Here is a 15,245-nt window from a genome sequence, read left to right as displayed (position 1 = left end):
TATAGAACATATAAATGAATTGAAATTTATTTTGCATTCTTTGACACCCAGTGGTTCTCAACCTTCTGGCCCTTTAAATACAGTTCCTCATGTTGTGACCCAACCATAAAATTATTTTTGTTGCTACTTCATAACTGTAATGTTGCTACTGTTATGAATCGTAATGTAAATATCTGACATGCAGGGTGGGCCTTAGGCGATCCCTGTGAAAGGGTCCTTTGACCACCAAAGGGGTCGCGACCCACAGGTTGAGAACCACTGCACTAGAGCATAAGTATCTGGTTGAAGAGAAGTTCTATCCAATGATAAGACTAGCTTGGGGACTTTTTCTATTGTAATTGTAAACATTAGTTATTATAACCAATTAAATCAACCAAACAACCAACCAGAGGACCAAAACAAATGGCCTAATACCTTCAAATTAAAAGCAAATCTTGCTCTTTGGGTGGGGATTAGAGGACAGTTTACAAGGTAGTTCAAGTCATGAGAACATCTTTCTATATTCATCTTATTAATCATCCTCCCTATATAGGTACATATGTATTTAATTATTATTATTGTTATCATCATGGTGATTTTTCTTAGAAATAAAAAGGCTATAGAGATGGTCATATATGAAATTCAAGTATAGTAGAAAAAAAGAATCACACTGACTAATAGGTTCACTTATTGATTGGCAATTTGACAGGTCATGTGAAAATAAAATAAAAATATACTGTAGATGGTTAGATTGCATGCCAAAAAGAGTAAATATATAAATGATTATAAAGTGAATTAATTATTTAGATATTCTATTATTGTAAGTTTAAGCAGCATCTCAAATGCTATTGGTAGCTATGAACACAATATAAACTCCAGGAAGAGGAGTGGTCATTTGATGGCCTTAATAGGGCATAAGAAAAGTATATTATTAATCAATTATGTTATGCATGTTTATCCTTTCATGTTGTAAAAATAAAAATGGTTTTGTATTGCTTAGGACTTATAGAATACTGCCACTAATAAATATGGAAATATTGTTACTAGTACTGGTATAAAAAATAATATATTTAAAAATAAGTAAAGAATTTGAGTTAGCTTATAAAAATTTAAGACTAAGATGGTAAAGAAAATGCAAAAGAAAGGTAAGGGAAATAAGTTACAGAGGGAAGCAAGTTTTACCACAGGTAAACTTCATGTCCAAAATACACTAATGCAAACAATGAAAACATGATCAGTTCCATGATTCACAATCCACTTAAGAAAAATATGTCCGGTTTTCTTGAGAACACAAGTACTACTTAGATAAATCATAGATGTACTACTTAGATAAATCATAGATGTACTAGTGTATATATGGAGAAAGAGAAACTGAAGAGAGAGAGAGAGAGAGAGAGAGAGAGAGAGAGAGAGAGAGAGAACGACAGAGATACAAGTCAGAAACAAAAACAGAGAAAGAACATTTCTCACATTGCTTCAGAAAAATCACTGTGCTCTTGTGGACATCTCCAATACATCCCTAAAGTAATAACAACAATACATTTCTTAAGGTAAATATTATCCTTAAGTTATTTGTGTCCAATATTCTTCATTTGCCAGATCCATTCTCCAACTACCCCCCCCCCCCCCATTTCCAGAAGCTGGACTCTGCAATGAAGCTGCCTTGACAACAGGAGTCCTCTGCAGGAACTCAACGCTTGGGAAGAGAGCGGGGTATTTATCTCCAGAACCCACACCCTGCCAGGGTGCGGCTTGGCAGTGACTGGCCTTTTCCACCTGTGGACAGGCCCTACTGGATGGCCCATTTGTTCTTAAGTTACAAGCCTCTTCAGGTTTCATCAGTCAGCCTGCCCCTTACTCCGGAAGTCCTGGGCTAGTAATACATTTCTGCTGATGCAGACTGGATATTGATTTCCCATCCTTTGTGAATCTCCCCTCAATCCTGTCCATATCTTTGTTAATTGTCCGTCAATTACCTACATTTCATTACCCTTCTTGAGTGTGTTGCCTTTATAATTACTAGGTCCCTGATCAATGAATTATGAAAGATGATATGCTCTTTTAGATGTCAAGTATTTAACTAGGGAAGGTTTTCGGGAATCTTCCCTATAGGTATGGTGCTAAGATTAAATATCAAAGATATTGATAACCCTAAAACAAAATCAAGAAAACTAAGAGTTTAGTTTCCATTTAATGTGCATCTAAATGAATGTAGCTTTCTTTTACTCACACCATGGATATCTCTCTCTCTCTATATATATATTTTTTGCATGTTTGTGTATCTTTGGGCCCATTCAAGTAATATGCAGCCCTACAGTGTCTAAAAGCAGATGTCATAAATTATATTGATTCCCTTACCGCCCCCCCCCCCCCGCCCCCGTGAATTGGACTAAAGCTTTCACCAAGAACAAATGAGTAAGAAACTACATTTTTGTTAAACTGGAGCATGAGAAAATACCAGTTTTGAAGTCAATGTTGATCTGGAGTTTTGCAGCAAGAAGAGTAAATCATACACTTTGGTGCATTTCAGATGCCACAGTTGGCACTTACATAAGACCAAGAGGCATAAGAAGCAAAACTGTTATGTACATTTGTCAATGAGGTATTACATGCCTCTCTCCAAATTATAGACTAACACATGGCTAAACCAAATATCTGAATTACATTTAAATTCTTTTTCTTCACAGGATTTTTCTCACTCTCAGTAGGATAAAGCATTTTTTTTTTCTGTACTTATTGGCCTTCCAACATCTAAGGATATGTGATATCTCTGTGCAAGGAGTGACTAATTTTATCACATTGTTCCTCACATGTTAAAGAGATGTACACTTCATTAATACTCCAATAAACGACAATGTTTCTATCATTAGGAATATTTGTGTTTGATGATAGTCATTGAACTCATTATGCTGCTGGTGGAGTTAGGGCTCTTCTGCGGAGCCATGAGAAAAGCATTTCAGGAACGATGCGTAGGAGGGTGAGTTGTAGTAGTAAGATTTATTGGAGCAAAAAATAAAGAATTGTCCCCAGGTGCCTGATGCCTTCACCATGACCAGATAGCAGAGCCCCCTGGGAGACTGGAAGACGGTCTTGCTGCCGGGGGCGGGGGGGGGGGCGCTTTTGGGTCCTCAAGCCCGCACTTCTCCTCACCAAGACCAGAAGGACCAGGGTCCAGAAATTCTGTGTCATTGGCCTTGCATGGGCAGGGCACCCAACGCTCTCGCAGTTCAGTTCATTCCATGCCAAATCTTAGTCCAGTTCAGTCTCTGTCCTGTCCAGCCAGCCAGTCTCTGTTCCTGGCTGCATTCCAGCCAGCACTGTGCTGCCGCACCAGACCCACGCTCACAGGGGTGCAACTGCCAGGCCCACATGGCTGCACAGAGAGTGTGCAAAGGAATGGGACCCGGGATGTGTGCTACTGACCAGGAGGGGACTTTGTTAAGCTTTGATCATATTTTCTCCAACCTGGGAAAGAGCAGGTTTTCTTTCAAACTAACCAATCTGTTTCCTGTCTCCCTGCAGTCTTGTGCTGGGCCCTCACCCTACCTATCCCTTTCCTAGACCTTCCAGGTTTCATGCCCTCATCCAATCCGATCCTTTTCCCAGGCCATACTCTTCCCCATCATGGTCACGGTCCTGGCTCCCACTCACTGCACAGGCCTCAGAGTAGAAGGACCTCCCCTGTACCATCTTGTCTTCCACTGCACGTGCCTCAGCAGAGGAATTTCCCTCTATCGTTAGCTCTCCCTGCCTAAAGTCCAGTTAAGTGGACAGGTAAGTCCCCTGGGGAGACTGGAAGCCTCCTTACACTGGGATGGGGGTGGAATATGTAGGGATGTTAAGCCCCTTGGCAGGAATTCAGCTATGGCCTGGGGTGTCTGAAGCTGTAAATTCCAGATTTAGTCTTAAGTATAACTTACAGACTCAATTAGGCTCAACAAGTCTAGCTCCCTTCTCTTTGTTAACTCCTAGCTGGCCACACTAATATTTAGAAACTCTTTCAAGTAACAAATTCAAGGTCAGGAACCACTATCTCCTATTAGAAAGGAACAAGGATATTTTTAAATTGACCCCTATTTCAAAGACTTAAAAGAAAACAAAACAAAACAAAAACCTTGTCCAGACAATGTGGCTCAGAGGTTGAGGGTCGACCTATTAACCAGGAGGTCACAGGTCAATTCCTGGTCAGGGCATATGCCTCGATCTCCATTGTGGAGCAGGTAAGAGGAAGCCAATAAATGATTCTCATCATTGATATTTCTGCCTCTCTCTCCCTGTCCTTTCCTCTCAGAAATCAATACAAATATATTTTTTAAAAAAACCTGATGAACAGTATAAATATTTATATCAAGATTAGAATAGTCAGACCCAGAGACAGGTAGAGTGAAATTCCCAAGGTCACAAAAATAAATGGTGGTAGAGATGTGACTCAAATACTCCAGTGCAGTACCCTTTCCTGTTAATTCAGAGCTTCAAACAAATGAGAGAAAAAGATGTGATAAGGATCACATAAAATCTCAACAGTTTTTATAATTGTTTCATTTGTGACTAAATCTTTCATGACTAGTAGGCTGAGCCCAGAAGTAGAAGTTTCTACCTGATTTGGTTAACCCTACTGCATTCTCCCGTCAGTTCAGATGGCCTTTTAAAGTCTTCCATCATAATCTGGATGCAGTGTGCTGTAACTTGATGAAACTGGCTTCACCTCATTTTCTAACTCTGCTACTAACTAATCCTGAGCGTCTAGCTCAACTTTTTTTTTTTTTTTTTTAATCTCTGGGTCTCAGCTTTTCCACTAATATAAGGAGCAGGTTATATAGTAGGTAGTTAATGAGAACCTTCCAGTGTAAGCATTCCATAATTTTTTATTATCTTTCAAGTAGGAAAATTTTCCATACACAGCAGCTTGTACTTTCTGTGAAAATCCCCAACTCTGATAAAAATTTTTCTGAATATGTCAATGTGACAACATTTGAGAGGAATAGCTTTTTGAATCAGTCACTCTGCATTGATTGATTGTTGATGTCATCAAAATAACCCTCAAGCTTAGCCCATATCATTCAAAATAGTGTGAAACTATTTTTCTTAAACAGCTGCTATCTCATCCCATCGTTAGGGCTGCTTTAAATTTTCAAAGAGCTACAGGATTTAAAAGAATCACCCTCGAAGTTGAGTTCACTCTGGATTTCAAAATCCACATGGCTATTTGATTAGTTGTTTCTCAACTGGAGATTTTGCTGCTCCATACAATGTGTTTCTTTTCTTCCCACTTAAACTTCTTGAGAGGGCTTTTTATGTAGGATATTTAAAAATAAAATCTCATTAAATTTCTCTGCCAGGAAAAGAATGCTAGAGAATCATTGGTAAGCTGTAGGGAGAAAGTTGAAAAGACTGCACAAATTTTAGGGAGATTATACTCTTTTAAAGAGGAAAAACATTAAAAACAGAGTTACTATTTTCAGGAGGAAAAATCAGTGGAAAATGATCCTTTGTTCCCATCTCTCTGTCACATTTGCAAAAGGTCTAATTCTCAGTATCAGTATATTTAGTTATTTTGTGATGCTAATCACCTTGAAATTTTAAAGGTTTCCTGCAAATAAGATAATCAGAATGACCTCATTCCTGCACTAATGGAGGCAACCTCAACCTTACTTTCAAGTGGACTTGTTGAGCTGATCACATTGCTCTAAATTACAACAAAATGATACTTGGTGTTAACCTATCTATTCCCTGGTAAAAAGTGAAATTGAAATTGCGTACCTTGATTTAAAGATGTCAGGTGGCATGAGTTCCAAAGTATGAGTTGGTCCATATAGGTTTACAACATACAATTTGATTGTTGGGTTCACTTGACCTGCCTTTGAGAAAATGAAAGTTGTAATGCAAATACATTAAGCATTAGACTATATGAGGACAGAAAGCAAATGCATTTTGACTCTTTTATAATTTTGTGTTAGAATGGGGGGGAAAGTTTAATTTCTTTGAAGTAGAAATGATTTTAAATTCAACAACTTGATTGCTTTCAATTGTTTTTGAAGATTGCTGCTTCTCAAACCATTTTAGTCAGACAATTAAAGTTAGAAGATCATGATGACTTTATTCATTAGCTAGTGCTACTGTGTTCTTTTCCTAGAATGACACCGGAGGGCTGGCTTTATAAAAACTAGTAGCTCAAGCAGCTACTCATTTATAGGATATAACATGTAATGAGGAAAAGAGCTTGGCTAGTTAAAAAATAATAATACTAAAACAAGACAGAAAAAAAATACCAATCCAGGTGCCACATGCTTAAAATTCCACAAACCTAATTCTATTCCATGCATTAACCATCCTTGACATTTATGAATGTTAGATGGGGTGTAAGTGACCCTTAGGATGTGGGCCATGAGCAGACTGCCCTCACTCAGTACCTGGCATGCAGAGTAGAAAGACAGTAGTAAGAATATGTCATTTCAGTTTCATAATAAAAATTTTATTAAATCACAACCAATTGTAAATAGTTACTATGTTTCTGGTTAATAATATCTGTTAAACATCACATGAATTATCTCATTAAATGTTCCTACTAGAGAACTAAGATATAATTATAACATTTTCCAGATGAAAATGGAGACACTCAGCAAACTGTGCAGGGTGAAATGCCCAGTAAGTAAGGGAAGCAGTATTTAAGCCCAGGATGCTCTTAACGACTGTAGTTTTGCTTTAGTTCATTCTTAGGCAATGGCCATCAAAGTTTTCTAAATATTCTGTGACGTTTTAGGGGGTGGATATGGGATCTTTCACCAACAAATCTCAAGCATGTTGAATGAGTGAATGCAATGAAATTTATGGGAATAAATGATGAACAGAATCAGCTGATTACTGTGACTCAATTTACTTATTCCAAGTCTGTAAAGAAAAATGACTAGCACACCTATGAGAGTGTTTCAAACACAGGCTGGTGCTTTAAGAGAAGAGCATATGAGCTATACAGAGGAGGATAGGGAATTTAAACTGAGTTGAATTCAAAGACCTGACAAAAGTCTAAAGAGAACAATAAAACTGCTTTAAAAATGACAAAGAAATATTCATGCTCAAGGACTTGGCATCTACAAAATCCAGAATTAAATCAGGACCAGAAACAATATACTACATTCTACCGATAGTTAGCAATAGCTCAAGAACTGTTCTGTTAGGGTCTTAATAATAATTAGCATGGAGGTAAGGGAAGAAAGGTGAATAAGTACAGTCAATAAGAGGATTTGTAGAACAGTGACAACACTCTGCCTGCCACCATGGGGAGGGATACATGTCATCATACATTTATCTAAAGCCGCAGAATGTATAATGCCAGAACTGAACCATAAAACCATGGATGCTGCATCATTACATGTGTCAGTGATGCTTCATCAATGGTACCCAGTGCACAATTCTGGTGGGGGAGGTTGATGATGGGAGAGGCCACAAATGTGTGGGAGCAGAAGGTATATGGCAAGTACTTTCCATCTCCTCAATTTTGTTGACAACCTTAAACTGCTCTAAAAAAATAAAGTCTATAAAGAAAAATGACTAGCACGTCTGGGCGAGTGTTTCAAACACAGGTCAGAAGTTTGGAGGCAAAGAAACAAGTCAGAAAGGCTGTCACTACAGAAGCACCATGACTATTAGGAAACATCCTGGGAATGGTTCCTTGAGTAAAGGGCTTCCTGGAAGATAAGCGGTGAGCCTGCCTCACACAGACAGCTCCCGCGTAAGATTTTGTAAAGCTTTTCATTGTTCTAAAGCCCTCCAGGGCCTGGGAATATTTGTCTCCAGCAATGTAGGGTTCGACCACACCTAGGAGCTCTCTTTCACATCACTTTTGCTTTCATTAAATTGCCATTTTCCACTCTGACAATATTGGCCTTATCCATATATTTTTAGTCTAATCAGTTCTCTAACTTGTATGTTAAAACTTTGAGCTGCGACACAGTATTCAGTGGCGCCATTCAAACTGTTGTTCTCTAACAAGAGTATCAATCAGCATTCTCTGAAACCTTAGAAACACAAATTCATGTGTCCCACCCAGATCCATATTCAGAGGCAGAATCAGAATCTTGGGGTGTGGGTCTAAGAATCTATGTTCATCAAGATCCAGATTACTATAATCACTGTGCAAATATTTTAAAAAACTGATAGATAGATATCAATACATAATATCAGTGTTTTATCAAAATTTGCATACTGATTATAGTTATGGCAGTTCATTGTTTATCAAAAGTTAACCTGCTTTTGAATCACTCAGTGAGCCTCAAGGCCCACCTCCATCATTTCTAACCCCTGATGGGAGATGACAAATTTGCATTTCTAAAAATTCCCAAGGAGGCTGATACCATTGGCAAAAGAACCACATTTTGAGAACTGGTTTAGCTTTATCTGTGAGTCAGAGAATTTTAGGTTCAAATTTTGCTGCATGTGGACCATGGACAGGATGTTAATGATCCTGAAGTATTACTTTATCTACACTAATAAAAGAGAAACATGGTAATTGGCGTACGACAGCTACCCTTCCCATTGGCTAATCAGCAAGATATGCAAATTAACTGCCAGCCAAGATGGTGGCCGGCAGCCAGGCAGCTTGAAACTAACATGAGGCTTGCTTGCTTCAGTGACAGAGGACTCCAACGTTCCCCGCCTGCCGCTGCAGGCCTCTGAGCCTGCAGTTTAAAAAACATTGTAACGAATATAGAAGGTAAACAAAACCCCAGAAACCTGCTTTCAGCAAGCCCGGGATCTCAGAGCTAGAGATACAGAGTTTCGATTATAGAACCGAAACAAACTAGATACCTGCTTTCAGGAGCTGAGGCCTAAGAGCTGGAGCCTAAGAGCTAAAGCTGGCCCAGAATAAAAAGAAAAAAGAAAAAAAGGAGCGGTTGGGAGCCTCCATCACCCGCCAGCCTGAAAACAGCCCTCAGCCCCTCACCCAGACTGGCCAGGCACCCCAGTGAGGACCCCCACCCTGAACCGTGTGTGACCAGCTGCAAACAGCCCTCATCCCCTCACCCAGGCTGGCCAGGTATCCCAGTGGGGACCCCCACCCTGAAGGGTGTGTGACCAGCTGCAAACAGCCCTCAGCCCCTCACCCAGGCTGGCCAGGCATCCCAGTGGGCACCCCCATCCTGATCCAGGACACCCTCAGGGCAAACCAGCCAGCCCCCTCATGTGCACCAGGCCTCTATCCTATACAGTAAAAGGGTAATATGCCTCCCAGCACCGGGATCAGCGTGACAGGGGGCAGCACCCAAACCCCCTGATCGCCCTGCGGCTCTGTGTGTGACAGGGGATGGGGCCCCAACCTCCTGATCAACCCTGCTCTGTGTGTGACAAGGTGTGGCGCCCCAACCTCCTCCCCCCCCCCCCCCCCCACGGGCCCTGCTCTGTGTGTGACGGGGTAGAGCCATAACCTCCCCATCGGCGCTGCCCTGAGTGTGACAGTGGCAGCGCCCCAACCCCCTGATCCGCCCTACTCTGTGCGTGACTGGGGGGAGCTCCCCAACCCCCTGATCGGCCCTGGTCTGTGCGTGACAGGGGGTGGCGCCACAACCTCCCTATCGACCCTGCCTTGAGTGTGACAGGGGGCGGTGCCCCAACCCCCCAATTGGCCCTACCCTGAGCATGACTGAGGGTGGCATCACAACCTCCCGATCCGCCCTGCTCTGTGCATGACAGGGGCGGCACCCCAACTCCCCAATCGGCCCTGCTCTGAGCCCGACCAGGGGCTGCACCTAGGGATTGGGCCTGCCCTCTACCACCCGGGAGCGGGCCTAAGCCAGCAGGTCGTTATCTCCCGAGGGGTCCCAGACTGCAAGAGGGCACAGGCCGGCTGAGGGACCTCCCCTTCCCCCACAAGTGCACAAATTTTTGTGCACCGGGCCTTTAGTTTTATTATAAAAAAAAAAAAAATGAGGCAATTCTCTGTCCTGGCTGGGGGGCTCAGTTGGTTGGAGCTTCCTCCCATATACCTAAAGTTTGTGGGTACAATTCCTCGTAAGGGCACATACCTAGGTTTTGGGTTCAGTCCCAGATTTGTGTGGGTATAGGAGGCAACCGATAGGTATTTCTCTCTATCTTCCTCTAAAGTCAATAAACATATACTTGGGTGAGGATTAAAAAAAAATGAGAGAGAGAGAGAGAGAGAGAGAGAGAGAGAGAGAGAGAGAGAGAGAAACTCTGAACATAATCTGTCACAAGTCAGAAGTTTTGACCCAAAGTAGGTTTTCTTTCTGTAGATAAAAGTTTCTCATAGTTTTGTTATATGGACTGACAAAAACATGATTTATAAAAGTACCTACAATAGTATATAGTAATGAATTAAAAATGATAGTTATTATTAAGACACTGACCTCTCTAGTTAGTGAAAAATTGTTTATATTTTTCTTTCAATAAACTGATTAGAAAAAAAGGGAAGTTGAATTAAATTTGACCTTTCTGTGAGTTCTTATCAATGTTACATAATCTTATGATGTACTTTGTCAAAGACATGTATGGGCCTTACTACCTCTGAAGGCCACAGCACTGTAAGTTTTTACTTGCACAGAATCACAAGTATACCAATTAGCTTCTACATAAAAACAAATTAACAGTTGCATACACATGTGGCCAATTTTAGATAAAAACTGAACATCAGGCTGTTTCCAAAATTCAGCTGTTCAGCATTTTATAACCTTAATTAGATTCTTATCTTTTCTTGGAGTTTTGAAATGAAGTGCACATTGCAAGTTCATCTGTACCTTTGAATATTTGAATTGTCTCAATAGTTTGGAAATTAAAGGAGTTCATCTATGCGCTTTTACAGTCACATTTGCCACAGAAACTGCAACTCCACAGACTCCTTCCTCTATGATTCTGAAATAAAGCCTCAATAATAATTAACCTTATTTTACTGGCAACTAAATTGCCATTAAACGAGATAATGTTTTAATTAAGAACATTAACCTGAGGTTACTGAGATAGAACTGTGCATCTCTTTTGTGCTGAATTGCTAATGAAGGATATTTTATGAGTCCTGAACCATGCTGAATTAAGTAAAATACAAATATATTTGTTTAGTGTAAGTATTTCATTAGTAAATCTGACTACATGGGGTATTTGATGCACTCATTTTGATCAAGTTTAATTTGAAACACAATTTATGTGAACTCTATGCAGTATTTCAATGTCTAAAATACCATTTTGGAAAATTTATTAAATAAGTAAGAGCAAATCACAATGCAGGTATTAGTGGAAAAAAAAGCACACCTTTTTTTAAAAACCAGAGTAGAAAATAATGAAACCTTGAAAACTCAAGTAATACACCCAACATGACAGTGAAAGTTAGCATGAGAACAAAGACCAAAACCCAGACCTAGGCTCTTTGACTTAAATACCTAGGCAGGAATTTCTACCATCAACCCTCTGAGGACTTGGGATTCTTTCTCTCAGCTTTGGCCAATACCTGTTTTTCATTTTAATACTCCTACATGGTGGTCACTAACACAGACTCAGGACCTCCATCATGTATTACATCCATCATGTATTACATCCATCATGTCTTACATACAACATGCATTACATATAGAAATATATATGTTTATATATGGCAGGTGTGAGGCTTTCTAAGAATGCTACTCATACAGGGTGGAACAAAAGTAGGTTCGTATAGAAAATACTACAATAGTCTATACATATAAAAAGCTAATATGCAAAGGGTCCCCTTGGGAGTTCCCCTGTGAGACTGGGAGCTTGATCGCACGCTACAACTTGTGCTGACCACCAGGGGGCGGCACAGAATGAAGGATGGCACCAGCCTGTAGCTGGAAGGTCCTGATTGGCCCTGATCACTGGCCAGGCCTAAGAACCCTACCCATGCATGAATTTTATGCACTGGGCCTCTAGTTAATAAATAACAATACAAAAATAAACCGTGTTTCGGACTCACAACTGTAAACCTACTCTTGCCCCACCCAGTGTAGAGCTAAGTCACTAATAGTAAATGGAGCAAACAGAGCTGCACATATATTTGTTATCTTAACCAGGAGACATTTTTATTCCTGGTACAACTTCTGTGATATGCTAACCTTTAGTAGTTTTATAGAGAGGGACAGAATCGATAAATGTGAGTTATTTCCCTGTTCTTAAAATAACTGTGACTTTCATACAAGGACTTGGCCTTTTAGAAGCAAAGTGTGTTTATTTGTAAAAAGAAGAGGCAATTGTGAGGAGGAGCAAAGAGGAAAACAATGAAAAGTCTCTCTGAAAACATAAAGCATGTTATTAGCACACATGAGTCATACAATTAATGAGCAAACATTACTATTATTTTATGCTTAGCTTAACTATAAAGAAATATTTAAAAACTAATTAAATAAAAACTTACTAAATAAGTATCTAGTTTGTCAATCAGGATCTGTTGAATTACTGCTGACATATTTAAATTCCCTCAGGTGCTTCTATTTGTTCATTTGTTTGCATCAGTCTTATGAAAATTATGAGGCCTGGGGATGTCCAAGTTCAAGCACCAAAGTCTATAACTAAGAAGGAAACTTGAAGATGCAGCTACTGCTATGGCTCTTATCTGTGAATCCTAAAATCCCCACCGTTTGGGGGAAATGAATTATAAAAAGTTGTCCTTTCCCAGGGCTGATTTTATTCTTTGTTCAGTGCATAATCTGGACAGTTCTGTGTGAAGATCTTATTTATTGACATGAGCATTACACAATGTGCCACCAATTCTTCAATTTGTGTCAGAATTACCAGATGACCTTTCATTACAATAAGTAAATCAAATGGTGTGAGAATTAACAACGTATTGAGAAGTCTTTTCTGTTTTTCTCTGGAAAAAAGCAAGTGCAATATGCTGGGCAGGCACAAACTGTCAACCATGAAACGGGGCTAAATCTGTAATTGGAGAAATTGTGAGTACTTTTCTTGGAGTAGAATAAAAATCTCTGTGAATATGTTTATTTTGTTGTTAGGTCAAATTGCTATATTTCTCCTGAAGAATACTGAGTATGTGGGACTTCCAGTATATGTCCAGAGGAGACCCTAAAAATAATATTTAAAAATCCTGGGATCTGACTCCTCTCCCCGCTGCTGTCCTTCTTATGCATCAGTTATTTAACGCCCCACCCTGTGGAAGGAAGACAGGGTGGAGAAAAACAGTACAGAACCTCATTGAGGAAACTCTCTGTTTATTCCCGACTCTCCATAAAGCACCCCCCCAGCCCCCCACCTTGGAAAACTTGAGTCTGGCAGATGATAGCAAAATAAGGACAGTCACCCCAACACTGACCATACTTTCATCGCAGGTGTAAAATAATATGTGTGATAGGTAATTTGTCCAGCACTCTGCCCAGTTAATGTAATGTGCAAATTGAAAAATATAAAAATCTATCATGCTAGGAAATACAAAATACAACTCACTAAAGGATTGGCTTTAAAAAATGGCCTCTAAATGAAATTAGCAGCCATGTCTTAATCTAATTAAGAGCTAAAATGTGTAAAGTGGAATTTTAAAAGTTTGCTATGAGGTATCTTTACATGATTGATGCATAGAGGGCATCACTTATGAGCCTTTCCCTTTCTTACATAACATGAGGAAAGTAAACTTTAAAAAAGAGACCTTAAGTAAGTAAACATGACATATACTGGAAAACCAGCACACTCCAGGTGTTTTTGCAACCTCCTCGAGAAGCCTCACCTAACATTTGGAAACGGTTTTGCCATCTGCACAGGATTTCCGTATTTGCCTCACTCAATAAAACAATTTTATCTTCGCTACGCCTGGCCATGGCTCTACCCCAGCGTTTTATAAAGTGTGTTCCAGAGTTTGCTCTGCCAAAACAGTACTGAAGTTAATGCTAATAAATCCTTTATGCTTAGTCTATTCTTTATTGGTGATTCTTTATGCTTCTGCAGATTCTTTATGCTTAGTCTACTTTTTATAGGAGATTTATAATACGCATTAACATATAGTACATTAAGTGCTCTAAGAAATCATCTTGAGAGAAGCTAGATTTTTTTCAACTAAGAATTTCCAATGTAGTTGACGATGGCACATTTTCCTCCTTTATAACAGCTATTGACCACTCACAGAATATACCTTGGAGAAAGACCCCTTATATCTTCTCACTGTCTTTCAAGTGGGAGATGAGGGAAAACAAGAATGAGAGCATCAGAGGGAAAGAAATGCAACAAGGTCAAAGTCCCCACATCCCCACATCTTGATCTCCTCCTACCCAAGCAGTGTGGACAGACTACTGACAGCTCTAAAATGATGCTTCTTTTTTTTCCTCCAAAGACAACTTGTTCGTCAACCATGAATACTATCAGTGAAATCCCTGGTGCAGAGCGAGGGGCAACAAACTGGAGCGGCCACGTTACTTACCTTAGGATACGGATACTGCCTTCCTTTGGGATACAATGCTCCAGTAAACCGAGGGATGACCATGTTAGGCACCAGCGAATCATTTATCATCAGGAAGGCAAGCCTTTCTCCATCTGGTGACCACCAGTGGGCGATGTGCGAATGCAGAAGTTCTTCTAGAATAAATGAGTGTTATTTGAAACCAACTGTAGAGATGTGGGCTCAGTCACCCACAAACATCTGTCCTTGAAATCTCCATTGCACATGTCTATTTTCTATCCTTGTGTTCGACTTTATCAACTTCATAACGCATCCTCAATTTCTGAGTTACCCCTTTGATCCCACGAAAAGCAGGTGCAAAGAAAGGAAGTCAGGAAGCAATAAGGTCAGGTTGTCGTGGGTTGCCAGCAATGTGAACAGAGACAATGAAAGGACTATCAGAGTGAAAAGAATGAGGATGTTTTCAAAGACTAAAATATGGCCTAAAACCATATTCATATCACCGTTCAGTCATATATGCATGTGGTCATATTTCCATCTTCTCATCATTAAACAAGTTGAATAACGACTAGATTCATTAAACTATTGAAGGCTTAAGGAAATAGAATAAGAAATGCACCGGCCCTCGCTAGTGTCACTCAGTTGGCTGGGCATCAACCTGTGCCCCAAAAGGTTGCCAGTTTGATTCCAGTCAGGGTACATTCCTGGTTTGCAGGCTCTATCCCTGATAGGGGCTGTGCAGAGGGCAGTTAATCAGTGTTCTGTTCTCACATCAATGTGTCTCTCTCTCCCTCTTCCTTCCTCTCCCTCTAAAAATCAATCTTATATGTATATTCATATAATATGAATAAGAAATATACTGGATATCTTTTGTGTGACTCCAGATTCACTATCTTCTTTTCCA

At 40.0% G+C, this 15,245-nt stretch overlaps 1 protein-coding gene across 3 annotated transcripts in view; it reads right to left on the bottom strand.

Annotated features, from left to right (window-relative positions):
• DPP10 (dipeptidyl peptidase like 10) overlaps positions 1-15,245 on the bottom strand; it is a 1,372,039-nt gene that overhangs the window by 74,107 nt on the left and 1,282,687 nt on the right. For 2 of the 3 annotated variants that reach the window (XM_081095341.1, XM_081095339.1), the window contains exons 9-10: positions 14,363-14,517; positions 5,740-5,837 (exon numbers count right to left, since the gene is read on the bottom strand). In XM_081095341.1, coding sequence (XP_080951467.1) covers positions 5,740-5,837; positions 14,363-14,517 — 253 coding nt within the window. The remainder of the gene's footprint in view (positions 1-5,739; positions 5,838-14,362; positions 14,518-15,245) is intronic. The other variant, XM_081095340.1, reaches the window with a different exon arrangement.

The sequence above is a fragment of the Myotis nattereri genome, assembly GCF_964212035.1.
Source record: "Myotis nattereri genome assembly, chromosome: 7".
Lineage (NCBI taxonomy): Eukaryota > Metazoa > Chordata > Mammalia > Chiroptera > Vespertilionidae > Myotis > Myotis nattereri.
Note: the sequence above shows the minus strand (reverse complement) of the source record. Positions and strands in the feature narration are given on the sequence as shown.